Below are 15,725 nucleotides of genomic sequence, written 5' to 3'. Positions count from 1 at the left end.
GCCAATTTTTCCTCCTCAGTGCTTCTGTTAAAGGTGCAGGATCTCTCTCCTTTGCACCCAGTCCCTCTGTTTCTGGCTCACTGTTTCCAGCACCTGCTGAGGTTGACATCCCAGCTGGAGTTGGGGCAGAACCGCAGCCTCCTTGGCCTTAACCGCACATCCTCTCTGGTGTCACTGACTGCTAACCTGTCCCCTCTAAGGAAGCAAAGCTCACCTTTCACTTTCTCGAGTGACTGTAGAGTTAGGTCCCATGTGAGATGGTAAACAAATGGGCATTGGCAACAGGAGGGAGGAGGAGGAGGTCATCTTGCCCCTCCACAAAACCTGGTCTGGTTGGTGCATGGTATTTTGAGCTACATTCAACCATGGCTAGCAGCCGGCGAGGGGGTGCAGGTGGAACACCACTGCTCTTTGGCTGGGGTGGTGCATGGTGGCTCAGCGGTCGCACACAGCACCGGGCCATGCCTTGCCCTCCCCTCTCCCTCTTGGTAAGGGCCAGCAACCCATTGCGTTGGGAAGCTGGGACACCTACATCCTCTCACTTGGGCTGCTGTGCTGTGTGCGAACCCTGCTCAGCCGCTCTGCTATGATCTGAATGCAAAAAAAAAAAGTTCGTGACTAGCGTTGGACTCCTTCAAAATAAAAGCCTGAGAAGGCAGCAGTTTTTGAAATATCTACTAAATGGTCAGCTTATTTCCAGCTCACAATAACAATAGGAAGCTGAATTGGATCATAAGCTCAGTATTGTCTACTACAGTAACTGGCAAAGGCTCTCCACGATTTCAGGCAGGGCTCTCTGCTAGCCCTCATGGGTGCAGCTGGGGGGGGGGGTAGGGGGCAACTGCCCTCCCATCAATAAAAAGCAATAAAAATACTTAACTAACTGAGGTTCTGCTGCCTCTAACAGAATCCTGTCCCCACTCTAAGAGATGCCAAGGGTTAAACCTGGGATCTTTTGTATGAAGAAATAAAGGTTGATCCAGTTTCTCTCAATGCTCCCCTGGTCTGCCAAAAGCAACTTTCTTAATCCATTCCTGGGCTGAAGCAAAGAAGCACCAGTCAGCTACCAGCAGGTGTGTTTTGGGGTGTCTAGGGGTGAAGCCTTGATTAAAAACAGCAGTTTCCTTTGTGAAATTTCTTGCCATGATTTGAGAAAATGACCTGTCTCTGATCATTAAGGTTGGAAGTTGATGGAGCTGAGCTTCCAAGTGGGTGCTGCCCAAGCACAGAAGCACCTGGGCAAGAAGCGGGGGCACCTTGGGTTCCTTCTGCCAATGCTCCCTTGCCGTGGTTTGCTTTGCGTGACTCGCAGCTGCTTGAGTTTTGTCAGGCTCTCGCTTCATGGTTCTGTGGTTGTTTTGGTCAGGGTGTTTCCATCCAACGTTTATCCCTAGCTGTTAAGCAGCACTTTTCCGGTCATGGCTTAATGTTCTGTGACATAAAACTACACACCTAGGACTGCTTTCCTGGGAGCAAATCCACTGAATTCAATGGCACTTGCTTCTGAGCAAATGCCTATAGGTTCACAATGTAACGCATTGTAATGCTTTTGTACACCCCAGCCCTAGAGGATTTAAAGCTGACTTCTTCATGGGCCTTTCCACATCTGCCTGCTCCACCCCCTCCCCCAACAAGATGCCGGTGCTGCTTTTAAGCACTTCACCATAGACAGAAATTAAATTGGTGCAGCTTTCCTCTTTGCTACCTGGCCATGTTGAGAAAAGCTGCAAGGAAAAATAATCATTCCTCTATCTTTCCCCCCAAAGGCTGGCTGCATCTGCCCCCTGAGAAATTATCACATCACTAGCAATTACTTGAAATTAAGACTGGTTGAAAGTTCTAACAGGAATTCTTTTGGTGATTTTATTTTAAATGCTGTTTTTGTGTGTTTTCCAGATCCTGGGTCATCACAGCCCCAGCAGCCCCAGCAGTTGCCACTTTTCCTTTCATTTTCTTTCCCATGAGCCCCTGGGGTGAATGCAAGACGCATTGCCCTCACTCTCCTTGGCTTCATGGAGTCCCAGTATCCACTGTAGGGACTCATGGGAAACATGAACTTCCCCTGGCAGTTCCAGAACCATGTTTTCCCAGTGGTATTGTCTGCTGCTGTTTTTACTTCCTTTAATTCCCACTTCAATGCTCCCTTTCCCTTTGCCCATTTTTGCAGAACGAGAATTTGGGTGGATAAATTGATGGAGGGGTGGGATACATTTCACAAAAAGCCTAGTAGGTAAGTTTACAAGTAAGAACAAGAAGAAGTTGAACATGGCCTCTGGACCCCAAAAGAGCAACTGAATGTTGGAGTGTGACCCCTCCAGCAACCCCATCCAAAGTATGTTCTACAACTACTCTAAGATCACCAGAAACCAAGCCAACACTACATTCACATCATAATTATGAGCATCAGTCATTGGTTTGTTTACCTTCATTTAATCCAAAAGTGATACAGGACACTGATTCAAGACTTCCTCTGCCTCTCTGGGATCAGAAGATAGAAATCAGAGAGGAACATGACCAAGTCATTTTGTTATCCTACAAAGGAGGGTGCAACAAAAATGCCGATGCTTCAAGCAAAAAGAAGACACACAGTGCATGGAAAGGATTCAGATATAGCCCATGCAGCTATATAAAGAGACCCAGTGGACAATTCCGAAAGACTGGGCAGAGAATACAAAATCCAATAAACCTTTATAACATTCTCTATACAGTACATGATTAGCTCCTGATTGTCACATGTGTGAAGCTTTCCTGCAATATAATTGGATAACAGAACATGTGGACAACTCATGTATACGTTTTCAGAGTCATGGCACCTCTGAATTATGGCACCCAGGTATCAGAGACATGTACTGTGCATGCAGTTACTGAGGATGTGAGCATAGGTGCATGCAGTGGTGTGCTGTGCTGTCTTGACATCTGCCCCAGATTATGGCATTCACCTGGGTCCCAGGTCATGATACCCAGGTATCAATTTCCTATAGATGTTAAACAGCATAGGAGGCAAGTTGCATCCTTGTGGCAGCATCCTTGTGTCAACCTTACCAAAAACTGCAGCAATCTCCTACCACCATCTCGTCAGCCCATCTTCCCTGGAAGGACTGAAGTTAGAACAAAATGGTCCCACCAAGCCACACTCTGGCTAGGACATTTCCAATGAAGAGAATTGCTCCCCTTCTCCACCTCCTGATGAAGATCATCCATGGCGGTTCCTGTTCAAGAACTAGACAGGCAACCAGATTGGAAAGCACCTAAAAAACCAATTTCATCCAATAAACTCAGAAGTTGGGTGACACACTACATACTTAAGCAACTTGCCCGCACACTGCAAATGTGCAATGTTCAGATCAGGCAGGTCAAGTGCTAGTCTGCTTAAGACTTTCAGGAGTGTCAGAACCACACTCTCCCTTAATATTTGTAATACCTGCTCCTCAGTGCCCTAGTTGCTTTCCAGCAGTCCAATAAGGGCAAGTAGCATCAATAATGTGCTGGGAAGTTTTCCTCTCTCCAAATATCTTGTTTACATCTTCAGATTATGCAATCCGAAGAGTAGACAAAGAGAGCCCACCCCATGGCCACACCACAATGCTCTTGAATTTGAGAACCCTGGATTCCACCCCCTTTCTATATTTTTCTGAAATGGCCAAGATTATTGAAATGCTGATAAACTGAAAAAACTGCTCTGGTGTTCATGAGCTTTTGTGCAGTCCTTTTTCAAAGTGTAGTTTGGGCTCAGAGATGTGGAATGTGGTTTTTGGCTAAATGGGTTGTTTGTCCCTTTCCACATCTTATGATGGATCCTGCTGAGTTGCTGCTTTTCTTCCTTCAAGCATATCTCAAATGTTTTGAGCAAACACTAACATGTTCAGTCTTAGGCTGGCCTAAATTGACAAAAGGTGTATCTCTTTGCTTTGGCAGGACCCATGGGCAAATTCAGCACATCAGATTAATAATATAGAACAGGGCTTGGTTTCAATAGAGGAGAAAAGAATGTAGGCTGAATTGCCCTTTGGATGGAAATGAGGAATCTGTGTTTGTTTGTAGGTATTAATTCCTATTGCTAAATTAGCTCTTTCAACACCTGAAATACTTCCTGTTCCTCACCCCCTTTGAGCTCCCAATCTACATCATTGCCCAATGCCTCTGAGGTGGTTATCTAGTATACAAAGCCCTTAACAACTTGGGATCAGTTTACCTATGAGACTGCCTTAACTCACATGTGCCCACTTGACTGCTTTGATTGGCAGAATTGGCACTATTACAGGTGGCACATAAGACCTGTTTTGCATTTGCAAGAACTCAGATGTAAACAGGCCCCAAGCTGTTAGGGCTTTAGACACTAACAGTAGCACCCAGCGGAAGGGGTGGGGTGGGGGTGGTCTGCCCCGGGTGTCATCCTGAGGGGGTGTGTGACAAAATCCCCCTGGACGCAATCACTGCCTCGCCAGATCGCCCCGCCCCTGGGTGCACAGCATGTGCGCCACTCCGGGTGCCCGAGCGGCTAGTTCCGCCACTGGTAGCACCTTGAACTTGGCTGGTAGCAGGGTCTGCTGTCAGCAATCATGCTGCAACAGTCTGCACTAACTGTAGCTTTGGGATCGAGCACAAAGGAAGCTGCACATAGAGCACTGAAGTAAAATCCACGAAGTGATGATGAATTTAAGATTCTTGGGGGGGGGGATGAGAAACAGAGATAAACTGACATCAACAGAGACAGGGCCTTCTTCATAGCGATGCTCTGGCCCCAGTTTTCTTTTCACAGGCAGGTTTGTCTGGTGCTGAGCTTGCTATATTTTCAGTGCCAAATGAAAACCTTTCTTGTTTCTCACGCCATTTAGTTTGCATTCCTATATTCACTTTTATGGGAGTGAGTCCCATTGAATTCAGCCGGACTTAGTTCAGAGTAGAACATTTGCTATGTTTTAATTATTTATTTATGGCATTGGGTATATGGGACCGATTAGAGATTCTGTTGGTTTACTGCCTGCCTGGCTGCCCAGCAGTCTCCCTGCCTGAGCCGGGGAACCTGGTCTTGGCGGCGATGTTCAGGACTCCCAGACTGTTGGTTCTTGGGAACATCAATATCCATGCCAAGGTGGGTGGCTCAGGACTTCATGGCTGCCATGACAACGTGGCTGTCCCAACATGTCACTGGTCCGACACATATGGCTGGTCACACTCTGGATTTTGTCTTTTTGACTGGGCCAGAAGAGAGTGATCTGTAAGTGGGGGGTATTGACACCAGCCCCTTGTCATGGTCAGACCACTTCCTGTTGAGCTTTAGGCTTTCAACACCCTTTCCCCTCTGCAGAGGTGGGGGACCTATTAGTATGAATGATGGATGCACGTGGTTTCCAGGCGACTCTGGGAGTTTCCCCTGCTGATATGGCAGGCACTTCCGTTGAAGCCCTGCTCGATCAGTGGAACAGCTGTTGACACAATCACCCCGAGTCCCCTCTCCTGCTTCACGGAGTCCGTCTGACTACGTGGTATCCTCTCAAACTTAAGTGAAGAATCAAGCTGAGATACAGCTTGAATGCAAGTGGAGGAAAAATCCAGACGAATGGCAGTGGCAGTGAAGGCAGCAAAAAAAGCACACTTTGCTGCCTCCATGGCATCCTCCCTATGCCACCTGGCAGAGCTTTTCTGGGTAGTTCAGGGACTTTTGTGGACTGGAGGTGGTAGAACTGAGGGTAGCTTGCTCTGACTTGCTTGCCAAGCATTTGGAGGGTAAAGTCACCTTGTCTCTGCTGTAGTAGCATTTGAATCTCAAGAGACGTCCTGAGCATGGTGTCCAGTTCTGTTTCGTTAGATGAATTTCAGTTGCTGTGATTTGATGATGTGGACAAGGCACTTGGATTGAAATGAAATGAAATGAAGTTTATTACGGTCCCAGACCAGATTCACATACCGTACTAAACAAACATGAAACACAATAGAATTAAGTTTGAATTTACAATAGAATATAACAATAAACAATATGAATATGACAACCGTTAGAAATGTGGTTTAGGTCTTAGTCTCTAAAATATTATCTAGGGTTTGCATCTGAGGCCTTAGTCTTTGTAATGCACAGCTTGTCCCTGAGTTTTATGGCAGCCACGCAAAATTTGGCCACCCTTAGCGTGATCTCTGGATCCTTATATTCTATCAGGGATTTTAAGCATTGAGGTTCAGACCCACTTGGAATTTTCTGTATAACAGGGGTGATGAAGACCAAGCGTATATCCTCTTAAAAACAACATTGTAGCATGAGAGACACTTGGATTGCTTTGGAAAACTATCTGCATTCTGGACCCTTGCCCCTCTTGGCTGATAAAATCCAGCAGGGAGGAGACAGCCTTCTGAGATGGGCAGGTGGTCAGTGCTTCTTTATGAGAGAGGGTGGTTCTTGTTTGTTTGATGGATGCAGCGAAAAGACCACTGCTTAAGAAACAATCCCTAGATTCTGAGAGCTACCAGCCAGTTGCCAACCTCCTTTTTTTTTTTAAAGCAAGGTTCTTGAGTGAGTGGTCACTGACCAGATCCATGAGTTATTGGAGACTGATTTTTTAGATCCATTTCCGTTGGGGTTTTGGCCTGACTTTGGCACAAAAAACTTCCTTGGTCACCTTATATGATGACCTCTGTTGGGCAATGTGTCCCTGTTAATCCTCCTTGACTTCTCAGCGGCTTTCAATGCCTTTGATCACAATGTCCTCCTGGAAAGGTTATTAGAGTTGGAGGTGGGTGGCACGGCTATGCAGTGGTTCTGGTCCTACCTGGATGGTCATCTTCAGTGGGTGATGCTTGGGGTGTGTTTTTCGGCACCATGGGGCCTTCAGTGTGGGGTCTCTCTGGGTTCAATTCTATCCTCCATGAAGCCACTGAGTGAAGTCATCCAGAGTTTTAGAGTGTGTTTTCAGCTTTATGCGGAGAACACACAGCTCTAATTTTCCTTTACATCTATAGATTTGGCAGTGGATGTGCTGGACCAATGTCTTGTCCCAGTAATGGACTGGATGGGAGCCAACAAACTGAAGCTCAGTCCAGAGAAGACTGAGGCCCTGTTAGTAGGTGGTTCCCTAGACCAGATGGATGGAAGATTGCCTGCTGCTGATGGGGTTACTCTCTCTGAAGGAGCAGATACGTAGCTTAGGGGTACTTCTGGAATTTCTGCTATTGCTTGAGACTCAGGTGGCCTCAATGGCAGAGAGTGCCTTCCATCAGCTTTTTGCCTAACTTCTGTGGCCTATGCTCTGGTAACCTCCAGGTTGGATCACTGCAAGGTGTTGTGTGTGGGGCTGCCTCTGAAGACAGTTAGAAAACTTCAGCTGGTGCAAAATTTGACAGCCAGGTTGCTCATCAAAACGAGATGGTTTGAGCATTTTGTATATCCCTGATGCTGGCCCGACTGCACTGGCTGCCAATTAGTTTCCAGTCCCAATTGAAAGTGCTGATGCTGACCTATAAATGCCTTAAGGACCACCTTTCCCCATTCAAACCGACCCAGACCCTCCACTTGTCATTTGAGGCTCTTCTTTATGTCCCCCATCCCAGAGAGGTCCAGCGGTTACAACACAAGAACAAGTCTTTTCTGTGGTGGCTTCTCATCTGTGGGTGCTGGTGCCATCTTTACATGTCTTTAAGTGCCAGGCGAAAACATTCCTCTTTACCTTCAGCCATTAAATAATCTATGGCCTGTTAAATGTGGGGCAGTATTTTTATGATTATTTTATTATTATGCTGTGTATTATGTCTTTATTATTATGTTGCATAAATTATGTTCTTAATGTTGTACACCACTCTGGGATCTTTGGATAAATGTATATAAATGGAATATATAAAATATATTTGTAGATGGGGCAGGATAGGTACCGGTATGTCTTATTACCAACTGAATTAGTTTAGTTTTCAAAGCTCTGCATGTAGAAATTCTCAATGTCTTAATGACAAAGCATAATGTCTTATGGTGTAATGCCTTACATACCTCTGCCAAATAAGCCTCATTGTGTTTGATGGGTGTAACTCCCAGGGAATTGTACATAGATTGTGTGTGTAGGATACAGCTTTAGTTTGTAATGGAAACAGACAACTGAATGAATAACAGTAGAAAAGGATAGATTTTTAAAAGTTTACATCCAAAATGCCTCTGCACAGTAGTTATTATGAACAGAATCAAAGTTACAACATGTACCAGAAGATTGCTAATGATTTTTGCTCTTGATTACAAAGTCTCTATTAGATAGCCATATTTAAATACTTTTGCCAAGCTCTTAACAAAGAAAGAGATGACAGCTTATGATTCTATAACAGCACACTAAAGCAAATTGTGTAAATATGATATGTTCACAATTTTATTTCCCATAGCACTACAGATATATTCAAATATATTCAAATACGGGGGGAAATAAAAATTGATTTTTCATCAAAATTCAAAACTTGTTAATTAGATTCAGACATTAAGATTTCCCTTTCTTAGTTAAGCAGATTTAAGATTTTCTAAATGACTGTTAATTGCTAAACACATTTGTTTTTACAGATAGAAAGAAAACCCAAATTACATGAAAACATCTGCTACAAAATGTTCTGCTCTATAGCTGGCCTTGCAAGTCTGATTAGCATCTGATGTGGTCAAGTCCTCCTGTTCCCTGCAGTGATATTATGAATTCTTCTGTGGAATCTTGATGGTGACTGTCTTGACTTCTGTATACTCATGAAGGCCATATTCTCCACTTAAAGAGAGAGAGAGAGACCATCAGAATAGCAACAATATTTAATATATCTGTGATCCAGCATGTTCAATGTCCAAGAGCTGCAAATATCATCTGACAGTGTATTTTGATCAGATGTTACAGGAAGCTTGGATAGCCAGAGATGTCAGTCTCTGTGACAGCCTTTTTTATGATGACAGACAGAGCCTGGGAAGCTTTGGCTTGGCAACTGAGTGGCTAGGAGTGGAATTTGAACACTACGGTCAATGAGCTACTTTTGAAAGTGAAACCATGTGCCTCCTTCAGCTTACACTGGTTGGTTGAGGGGGTTTCAAATGAGAACTTGGCAGTGTCAATTGGTTGACTGATAAGGGGGTGTTTCAATCAAGTCTGACAGAAGCCATTTCCTGTTTATGGAAGTGAAAGGACCAACATTCTAGTACAATTTCTATTCATTGCCATGAAGCTTCAAGAGAGTCTGACAAAGGGCGTATTTCTAGTGACTGTGTCCAAATTCTCTTAGACACAACAGCACCCAGCCATGGACTCTACAGAAATTATTGTCTTCCTCTGAGGCCTAATGCATGATCTGGGCTAGATAACATTTCAGAATAGAAATCAGCTTCTTCGCCAAAAAAGGCTATTTGCTCACCAAGAAGGCACAGAGGCTTGCATTCTGTATGGATCTGTGCTATCAAATACCATTTTATGACATCTTTAAATGGAAGTTTGGAGTAGCTTCAGGCAATATTCTAGTGGCATTTGTTTTCCTGCTAGAATGGACTGTTTTGTAAAACTGAAATGAATTGTACATTCACATTTTTTCATTTCAGTTTTACAAAACAGTCCATTCTAGTAGGAAAACAAATGCCACTAGAATATCCAACAGGGCAAACTTCTGGATAGAAAATGTAATTAGCAATGTTGAAGAATTCCAATGAAAACAGAAGCAAAAGCTACTGATGTTCACTTATTCACACCATGCCCAGAATAGAAACCAATCCAGCAAATACTGATCAGTTTTTGCTGTTGTTTCTCAGTCCCAAAATATATATATAATTGATTATGGTTCCCACCCCCACCCCCATTTTAGATTGTGTTGAAATGAATAGTGTGGAAGTAATTGCATCATTCATTATGTTAAATTGATAAATAATTATGTAAATTATATTAAATAGTGAACAGTGAGATGTATAACTTGGCATTTGGTGGAAAAGAAACCACTGCAAAACAGAAACCGCGCAGGTTATTTCCTTCCTAATTGTAACTGATATGGACAGCATAGCATAGGATGAGTTAATACAACCCACAGTTTCTACAGTGGTGAATGTTCCTTTCCTGTCTTCCCTGACTGGTTACTCATTCTTATAAGCCAAAGCAGCGGAAATGCCAGGAGAGCAAAGGCAGACTTCCTGGAAATAAGAATGTTGTAGTGGTGACATTTTGTGCAAATACGAACTTGCTCAGATAAAATCTCTGAAATCTGTATCTGAAACAAATCCCCACTGACTTTACTTACAGCTCTCGGCCATTTCCTGACATTTTGAATCCCCCGAAAGGAACCTGAGCAGCCACTGCACTATAGCAGTTCACCCTGAAGAAAAAGAGAAGATGGAGCAACTTAGTCATGGGCAGATATTCTGCTAGGTCATAAGAGCTAGCTGAGTTTCTTTACAGAATCTTGTACTATGTGCATACTTTAAAAATCAGAATAAACATGAATTTCTTTCATGTCACAAAAATACAAGTATGCCTTCAGAACTGCTGCAAGCTCTTCTGTATGTCTGCTACCTAACAGTAGAAATTGTTGAATTATTCAACCCAATTCATAGAAAATACAGAAATATAGTACTGTCTACATGTGGAGTAGCATGTTGTTCATGTCTACATGTGGAGTAGCATGTTGTTCAGTGATTAGTATGTATAGTGAGCTTTCAGACTTAAATCCCTGCTCTGATAAGGATTCCTTGGGTTGTTTGCCTCTAAATTTTTGCAGTGTGTCAGCTGGAGCTGGTTTACCAGCTACACACTTTCCTGAAGAAGAATGGCCTTGTCACAGTGATGCATGCCTTAGTCTACTACTCTAATGGACTGTAGGTGGGGGTGCCTTTGGAAAATATTCAGAAAATGCAATGGTCTTGGTGATTCACCGGCTTAATTGGTTCCCAGGCAGTTACTGCACAAAAATGAAAATGTTGGTATTATCCTTTGAAGCACTAAATGGTCTGCGTCATCAGACCCTAAAGAACACCTGCTCCCATTTGTGCCTACCTGTGTGCTGAGATCTTCCTCAAAGGCCCAACCTCATGTGCTCCCACCATTTGCAGCACGGCAGATGGTGATGTGAGTTAGCAGTGGCACAGAAGCCGTAGAACTGCATCCCTTGAGAAATGTTTTTCAAAATTGTGCCTAACTCATGATGCCATCCAATGGGCAGGGTTGTATTTTGTGTTGGCTGCACATGCCTGTTATTGGAGCAGGATCCGTCAGCTGATAAGCAGAGGTTAAACCTTGCTCAGTTTCACAGGAGTCCATGCAAACCCCTTCTTGATTCAGAACGGCATTTACACGGAAACTGCTGCTAAAACTAAGCCGTTTGCCTGGAATCTCTTGCTAAAATGGAGGAAATAACCAACTTTGGGACCTCAAAGCACCTTGCATCTGATGTCATTGGGATGTCAGATGATTGACAGGTGGGTGGCATGTGATGCCAATTCTGATAAGGATATGACCCCTGAAGCAAAAAAGATTCTTTGTTAAAACTACAGTCTAAAGATGTAGGAAGAGGTAGCAGACTTAATAGGTTCATGTCTCAAAGATGCTATTCAGGTTTGAGGTTACACAGCTTTTGTCTCTCTTCAGGTACTCTGTGTGCCTTCAGCTCACAAATACCCATTAAATCGTGCTGTAAGTCTTCTATGTAAGGTTAATTTGGGTAAAATAACAACACCAAGGGTACTTACCAGACTGTTCCAGCCTGAAGAGCAGCTGCAAATGTCAGAGCTTTGTTAATGTCTTTGGTAAACACTCCAGCTGCTAGACCATAATGAGTATTGTTTGCTCTTTTTATAACTTCATCAACAGTCTTGAACTTCATGATTTGCTGAACTGGCCCAAAAATCTGTTTGAAATCAAAAGAAGCAATCAACAATTAGCATGGCAAAAATTAATAGATACTTTCTTGCAAAGTATACTTTCCCTATTACATAGGTCTTAAAGTATTATTCTCATTAGTGATCAAATCAGTGCTCTTTGACACAGTGATTACTTTATAAGTTTAGACCCACATTTTCCCTATGAAACTTACCAACCTGCCTGCTCCTTCCCTATCACATTAATCTTCATAACTCCATTAAATGGAACACAGAGATTCTCTATAGCATGGTTCATGGAGATTTCAGATTCAAATAAATGTAGGATCTCCTATTATAGCTATTGCCTTCAGAGGAGAACTAGAAAGATGTTCAGCAGTTTGGAAAACAAGTCCTCCAAAGAAGTATCGAACATTGGTCTGAGTATGTTTAACCCAGAGAGAAGACTAAGAGAGGAAATGATAGCATTCTTCAAACATCCAAAGGTCTGTCACACTAAAGAAGTTTAACACCGGTTCTCTGCTGCCTGAGGATGCAGGACAAGATAATTTGCTGTATAATTCTGTCTACCCAGAACTACTGAATTCAGTGGGGCTGACTCCCAGGTAAATGGGATTAGGATTGTAGCCTTAGGGCTTGTCTACTCAGAAGCAAAATGTGGGTTTGCAGCTGTAGGATGTAAAGGCAACCACAAAGCACGCACCCCATCACACTGGACCTTCCCTTCATTAAGCATGGGTTGTTTCAATCCTTAAGGTAAAGGGACCCCTGACCATTAGGTCCAGTCATGACCGACTCTGGGGTTGTGTCGCTCATCTCGCTTTATTGGCCGAGGGAGCTGGTGTACAGCTTCCGGGTCATGTGGCCAGCAGGACTAAGCTGCTTCTGGCGAACCAGAGCAGCGTACAGAAACGCCGTTTACCTTCCCGCCGGAGCGGTACCTATTTATCTACTTGCACTTGACGTGCTTTCAAACTGCTAGGATGGCAGGAGCAGGGAGCAGGAGCAGGGACCGAGCAATGGGAGCTCACCCCGTCACGGGGATTCGAACTGCTGACCTTCTGATCGGCAAGTCCTAGGCTCTGTGGTTTAACCCAGAGCACCACCCGCATCCCTAGTTTCAATCCTTAGAAAGTGTAAAATAGCCAAGGGTGAAACACACATACATTTAAACAGGGGAAGGTCCGGGAGGACTTTGTGAAGATGCCCCTCAATTAAAGGGGAGATAGCTTAACCTAGCTAATAGATTTGCCTAACAGTGAAAACAGTTTGAAAATGAAACCAATTGCCTTGCGTGTGCATGTGTGCTTTCCTTTGCTGGAGATTTTCAAGCTGAGGCCAGACAGCCATCTGTTGGGGGAGCTCCAGCTCTCAGTTTCCTGCATTGCAGGGGATGGGACTAGATGACTTTTAGGATCCTTCCCAATTCTACAATTCTGTGATTCTGTGAAATCACCTACCATGCTCTCTCTGATGCCATGATTTACACAGTGGAGAAAGAAACCTGCAAACCTGAAACTTCTTTCACAATGCCTGCACATAGAAGGAGGGGTGGGGTGGGAAAGGAATAGTTGAACTGGGGATGGAGAATTCTATTTATACTTTATGTCACTTTCACACATTTTCACACTCTAATAAGTCTGCTCCATTTCTTTATTAGTCTGGGTCATTTTTGGGAGGGGGGAACACCTCATATTTATACTTGGATTTTAAAGCATCTTGTCTAAATACATCCTTGTGATGAGTGTGCAAGTAAATTGTTATTAAACTCCTTATTGTGTGCTTCTATTTACAAATTAAGAACACATTTGTGTTTTCATCTCATAAATGTTTATTGGAGATTTGCTTATCTACAAGTTTCTGCATAAGTAAGAAAACAAAGTTTAAAAATCTTTTCATTCCTTTTGTTTGTTTGAACTATTGTTACAAGAACACATTTCCACTAGACTCACCATTTTATATAAACATTGAACCATTTGTGGCCCTCATCATTTTCATCCCGATGAAAAAGTACAATATTTTTGTTTCTAGAGTTTGTGTGGAGAGAAATTCCCACATGAACTTTTTGTTTATTCGCTGAATTCAAGAAAAGGCAGCTTTTTTCCTAATCAGAATGTAAGGAGTACCAGGCCGGGTCAAACCTTTCCTGGGAAGAGGTCAGTGTGGTGCAAACCAGGATCAGAGAGACCTGGGTTCAACTCTCCACTCGGCCACAGAAGTGATATTGGACCTGTCACTATCTCAGCCTCAACTAGGGTTGCCATATTTCAAGAATACAAAACTTGCCGCCCACAAAAGGCAAAGGGTTATACTCAAACACACACTTTCTGGTTATGTTGGCAAAACCCCAGGCATTTGCAGATTTTTTGAAATCCCCCCCATGCTAATTTTGCCAGGCATATGGTACCCCTTGCCTAAACTATCTCACAGGATTGTTATGAGGATAAAATGGGCAGAGGAGAACCAAGTTTGCTAACTGGAGTTGTTTGGGTGAAGGGCGGCTAGAAACACACACACACACACACACATGCAGACGCAGAGAGAGCAGCCAGAAGCAACAATAAAGATCACAAGGCACCCTCAATATCTCCGGAGGTTATATTTCTAGTTTTCACATCTGAGGGCATTGAGACAGGCAACTGCTTTTAAAGAAAGGTGATAGTCTGGAAGAAAGCTCACTTCTCACACTTTCTATTGTCACACTTTGATCACTGGTCAACCAGGTTTTGAAGTCCTTGAAACAATACAAAACATGCAAAGCTTGCTTAGCAGAGGTAACACTGGGATCCATGCACACACTATGGGCAATTCTTCTTCTGCATAAGGTAGTTGAGCTTATGCATCAAAGGCAGTTGATGCATAAGTTCTCCAGGTTGAGACACCTTCTGGTCTGGTTCATTTGTAAGGTGCTTACCATGACTTCCAAAATCTATACTTTCTCTCTAAGTCAGTCATCGTTTTATAAACTGCCACATTTATCAATGTCTTTGGTAAAGACAATAGAGCTGGAAACCAGCCTCCCACCAACCAGGCACTCTCAGGATTTTGGGACTACAACTCCTATCAGCTTCAGTGTTGACTGCAGCAGATAGGAACTGAAGTCCAACTACACAGAGGGTGCTAGGCTGGTGAAGGTTGTGTTAAACCAGGCCTCGTTTTTCTCTGCCCTCAGACCCTCTGCATAAACCCTTTATTTGCACAGAAGCTGAAACCACAGGACAATCCCATGCAAGTTTACGCAGAAGTGAGTCCGACTGTGCTCATCTGGTGCTTAGTACTAGTACTGCAGGATTGCAGTCATGCAGTACCATCCTATATACAGTAAAACGTGCTGAGCTTGTGACATGCAAATACTGGCTGGTATTCAAGTAAGTTGTACTCAGAGACAACTCTTCAAAATGAATGAATGTGACTATGTTAGGCCCATTAATTTCAGTGGGTCTGCTCTGAGTAAAATTTAGCTGAATGCCAGCTACTCACTTTAATTTTATTTCAATTGTTACAACAATCTATAGGAGCCAACGGAGCCATTTCCATATATTGCCAGAATATATTTAAACAATAAATGTCACCGTTTGTACAAATCAGTATACAGTGCTCCAGGTCTAACTGTTTTTCTTTTCAAAAGCACAAATCCACAACCATCTTAGAATTTGCTTGCAGGAAAAATTAGGAGGATGGCCTCACCAGGATTATCAAGCCCTGACTTGCATTTCCTTGCTGCTTGACTTCAGTTTCCCTCTTTGTTTCAGGACATGAGTTATGGACATGAGCAGCTAGTCACATATAGCCACTGGTGGCCCCCCATTTGGATGTGCCTTCTCCATCACCTCAGAAGATGCATTTTGCCAGTTCAGTGAGACTCAGATGAGCATCATTATGGGGAGTGTGCATCCCGATGTGTGTCAGCAATAGATGCAGGAGGAGGGGTATGCCTGTGTCA

General features: G+C 43.5%; 1 protein-coding gene across 1 annotated transcript in view; it reads right to left on the bottom strand.

The window, feature by feature from the left end:
* Positions 1 to 8,096: 8,096 nt before the first annotated feature.
* Positions 8,097 to 15,725, bottom strand: part of ALDH1A1 (aldehyde dehydrogenase 1 family member A1) — a 75,637-nt gene continuing 68,008 nt past the window's right edge. Inside the window, exons 12-14 of the mRNA XM_082241607.1 lie at positions 11,654 to 11,811; positions 10,210 to 10,284; positions 8,097 to 8,711 (exon numbers count right to left, since the gene is read on the bottom strand). Coding sequence (XP_082097733.1) covers positions 8,639 to 8,711; positions 10,210 to 10,284; positions 11,654 to 11,811 — 306 coding nt within the window. The 3' untranslated portion in view covers positions 8,097 to 8,638. The remainder of the gene's footprint in view (positions 8,712 to 10,209; positions 10,285 to 11,653; positions 11,812 to 15,725) is intronic.

The sequence above is a fragment of the Podarcis vaucheri genome, assembly GCF_965113315.1.
Source record: "Podarcis vaucheri genome assembly, chromosome: 11".
NCBI lineage: Eukaryota > Metazoa > Chordata > Lepidosauria > Squamata > Lacertidae > Podarcis > Podarcis vaucheri.
The sequence above is the reverse complement of the archived record's forward strand: the minus strand, read 5'-3'. Positions and strand labels throughout refer to the sequence as shown.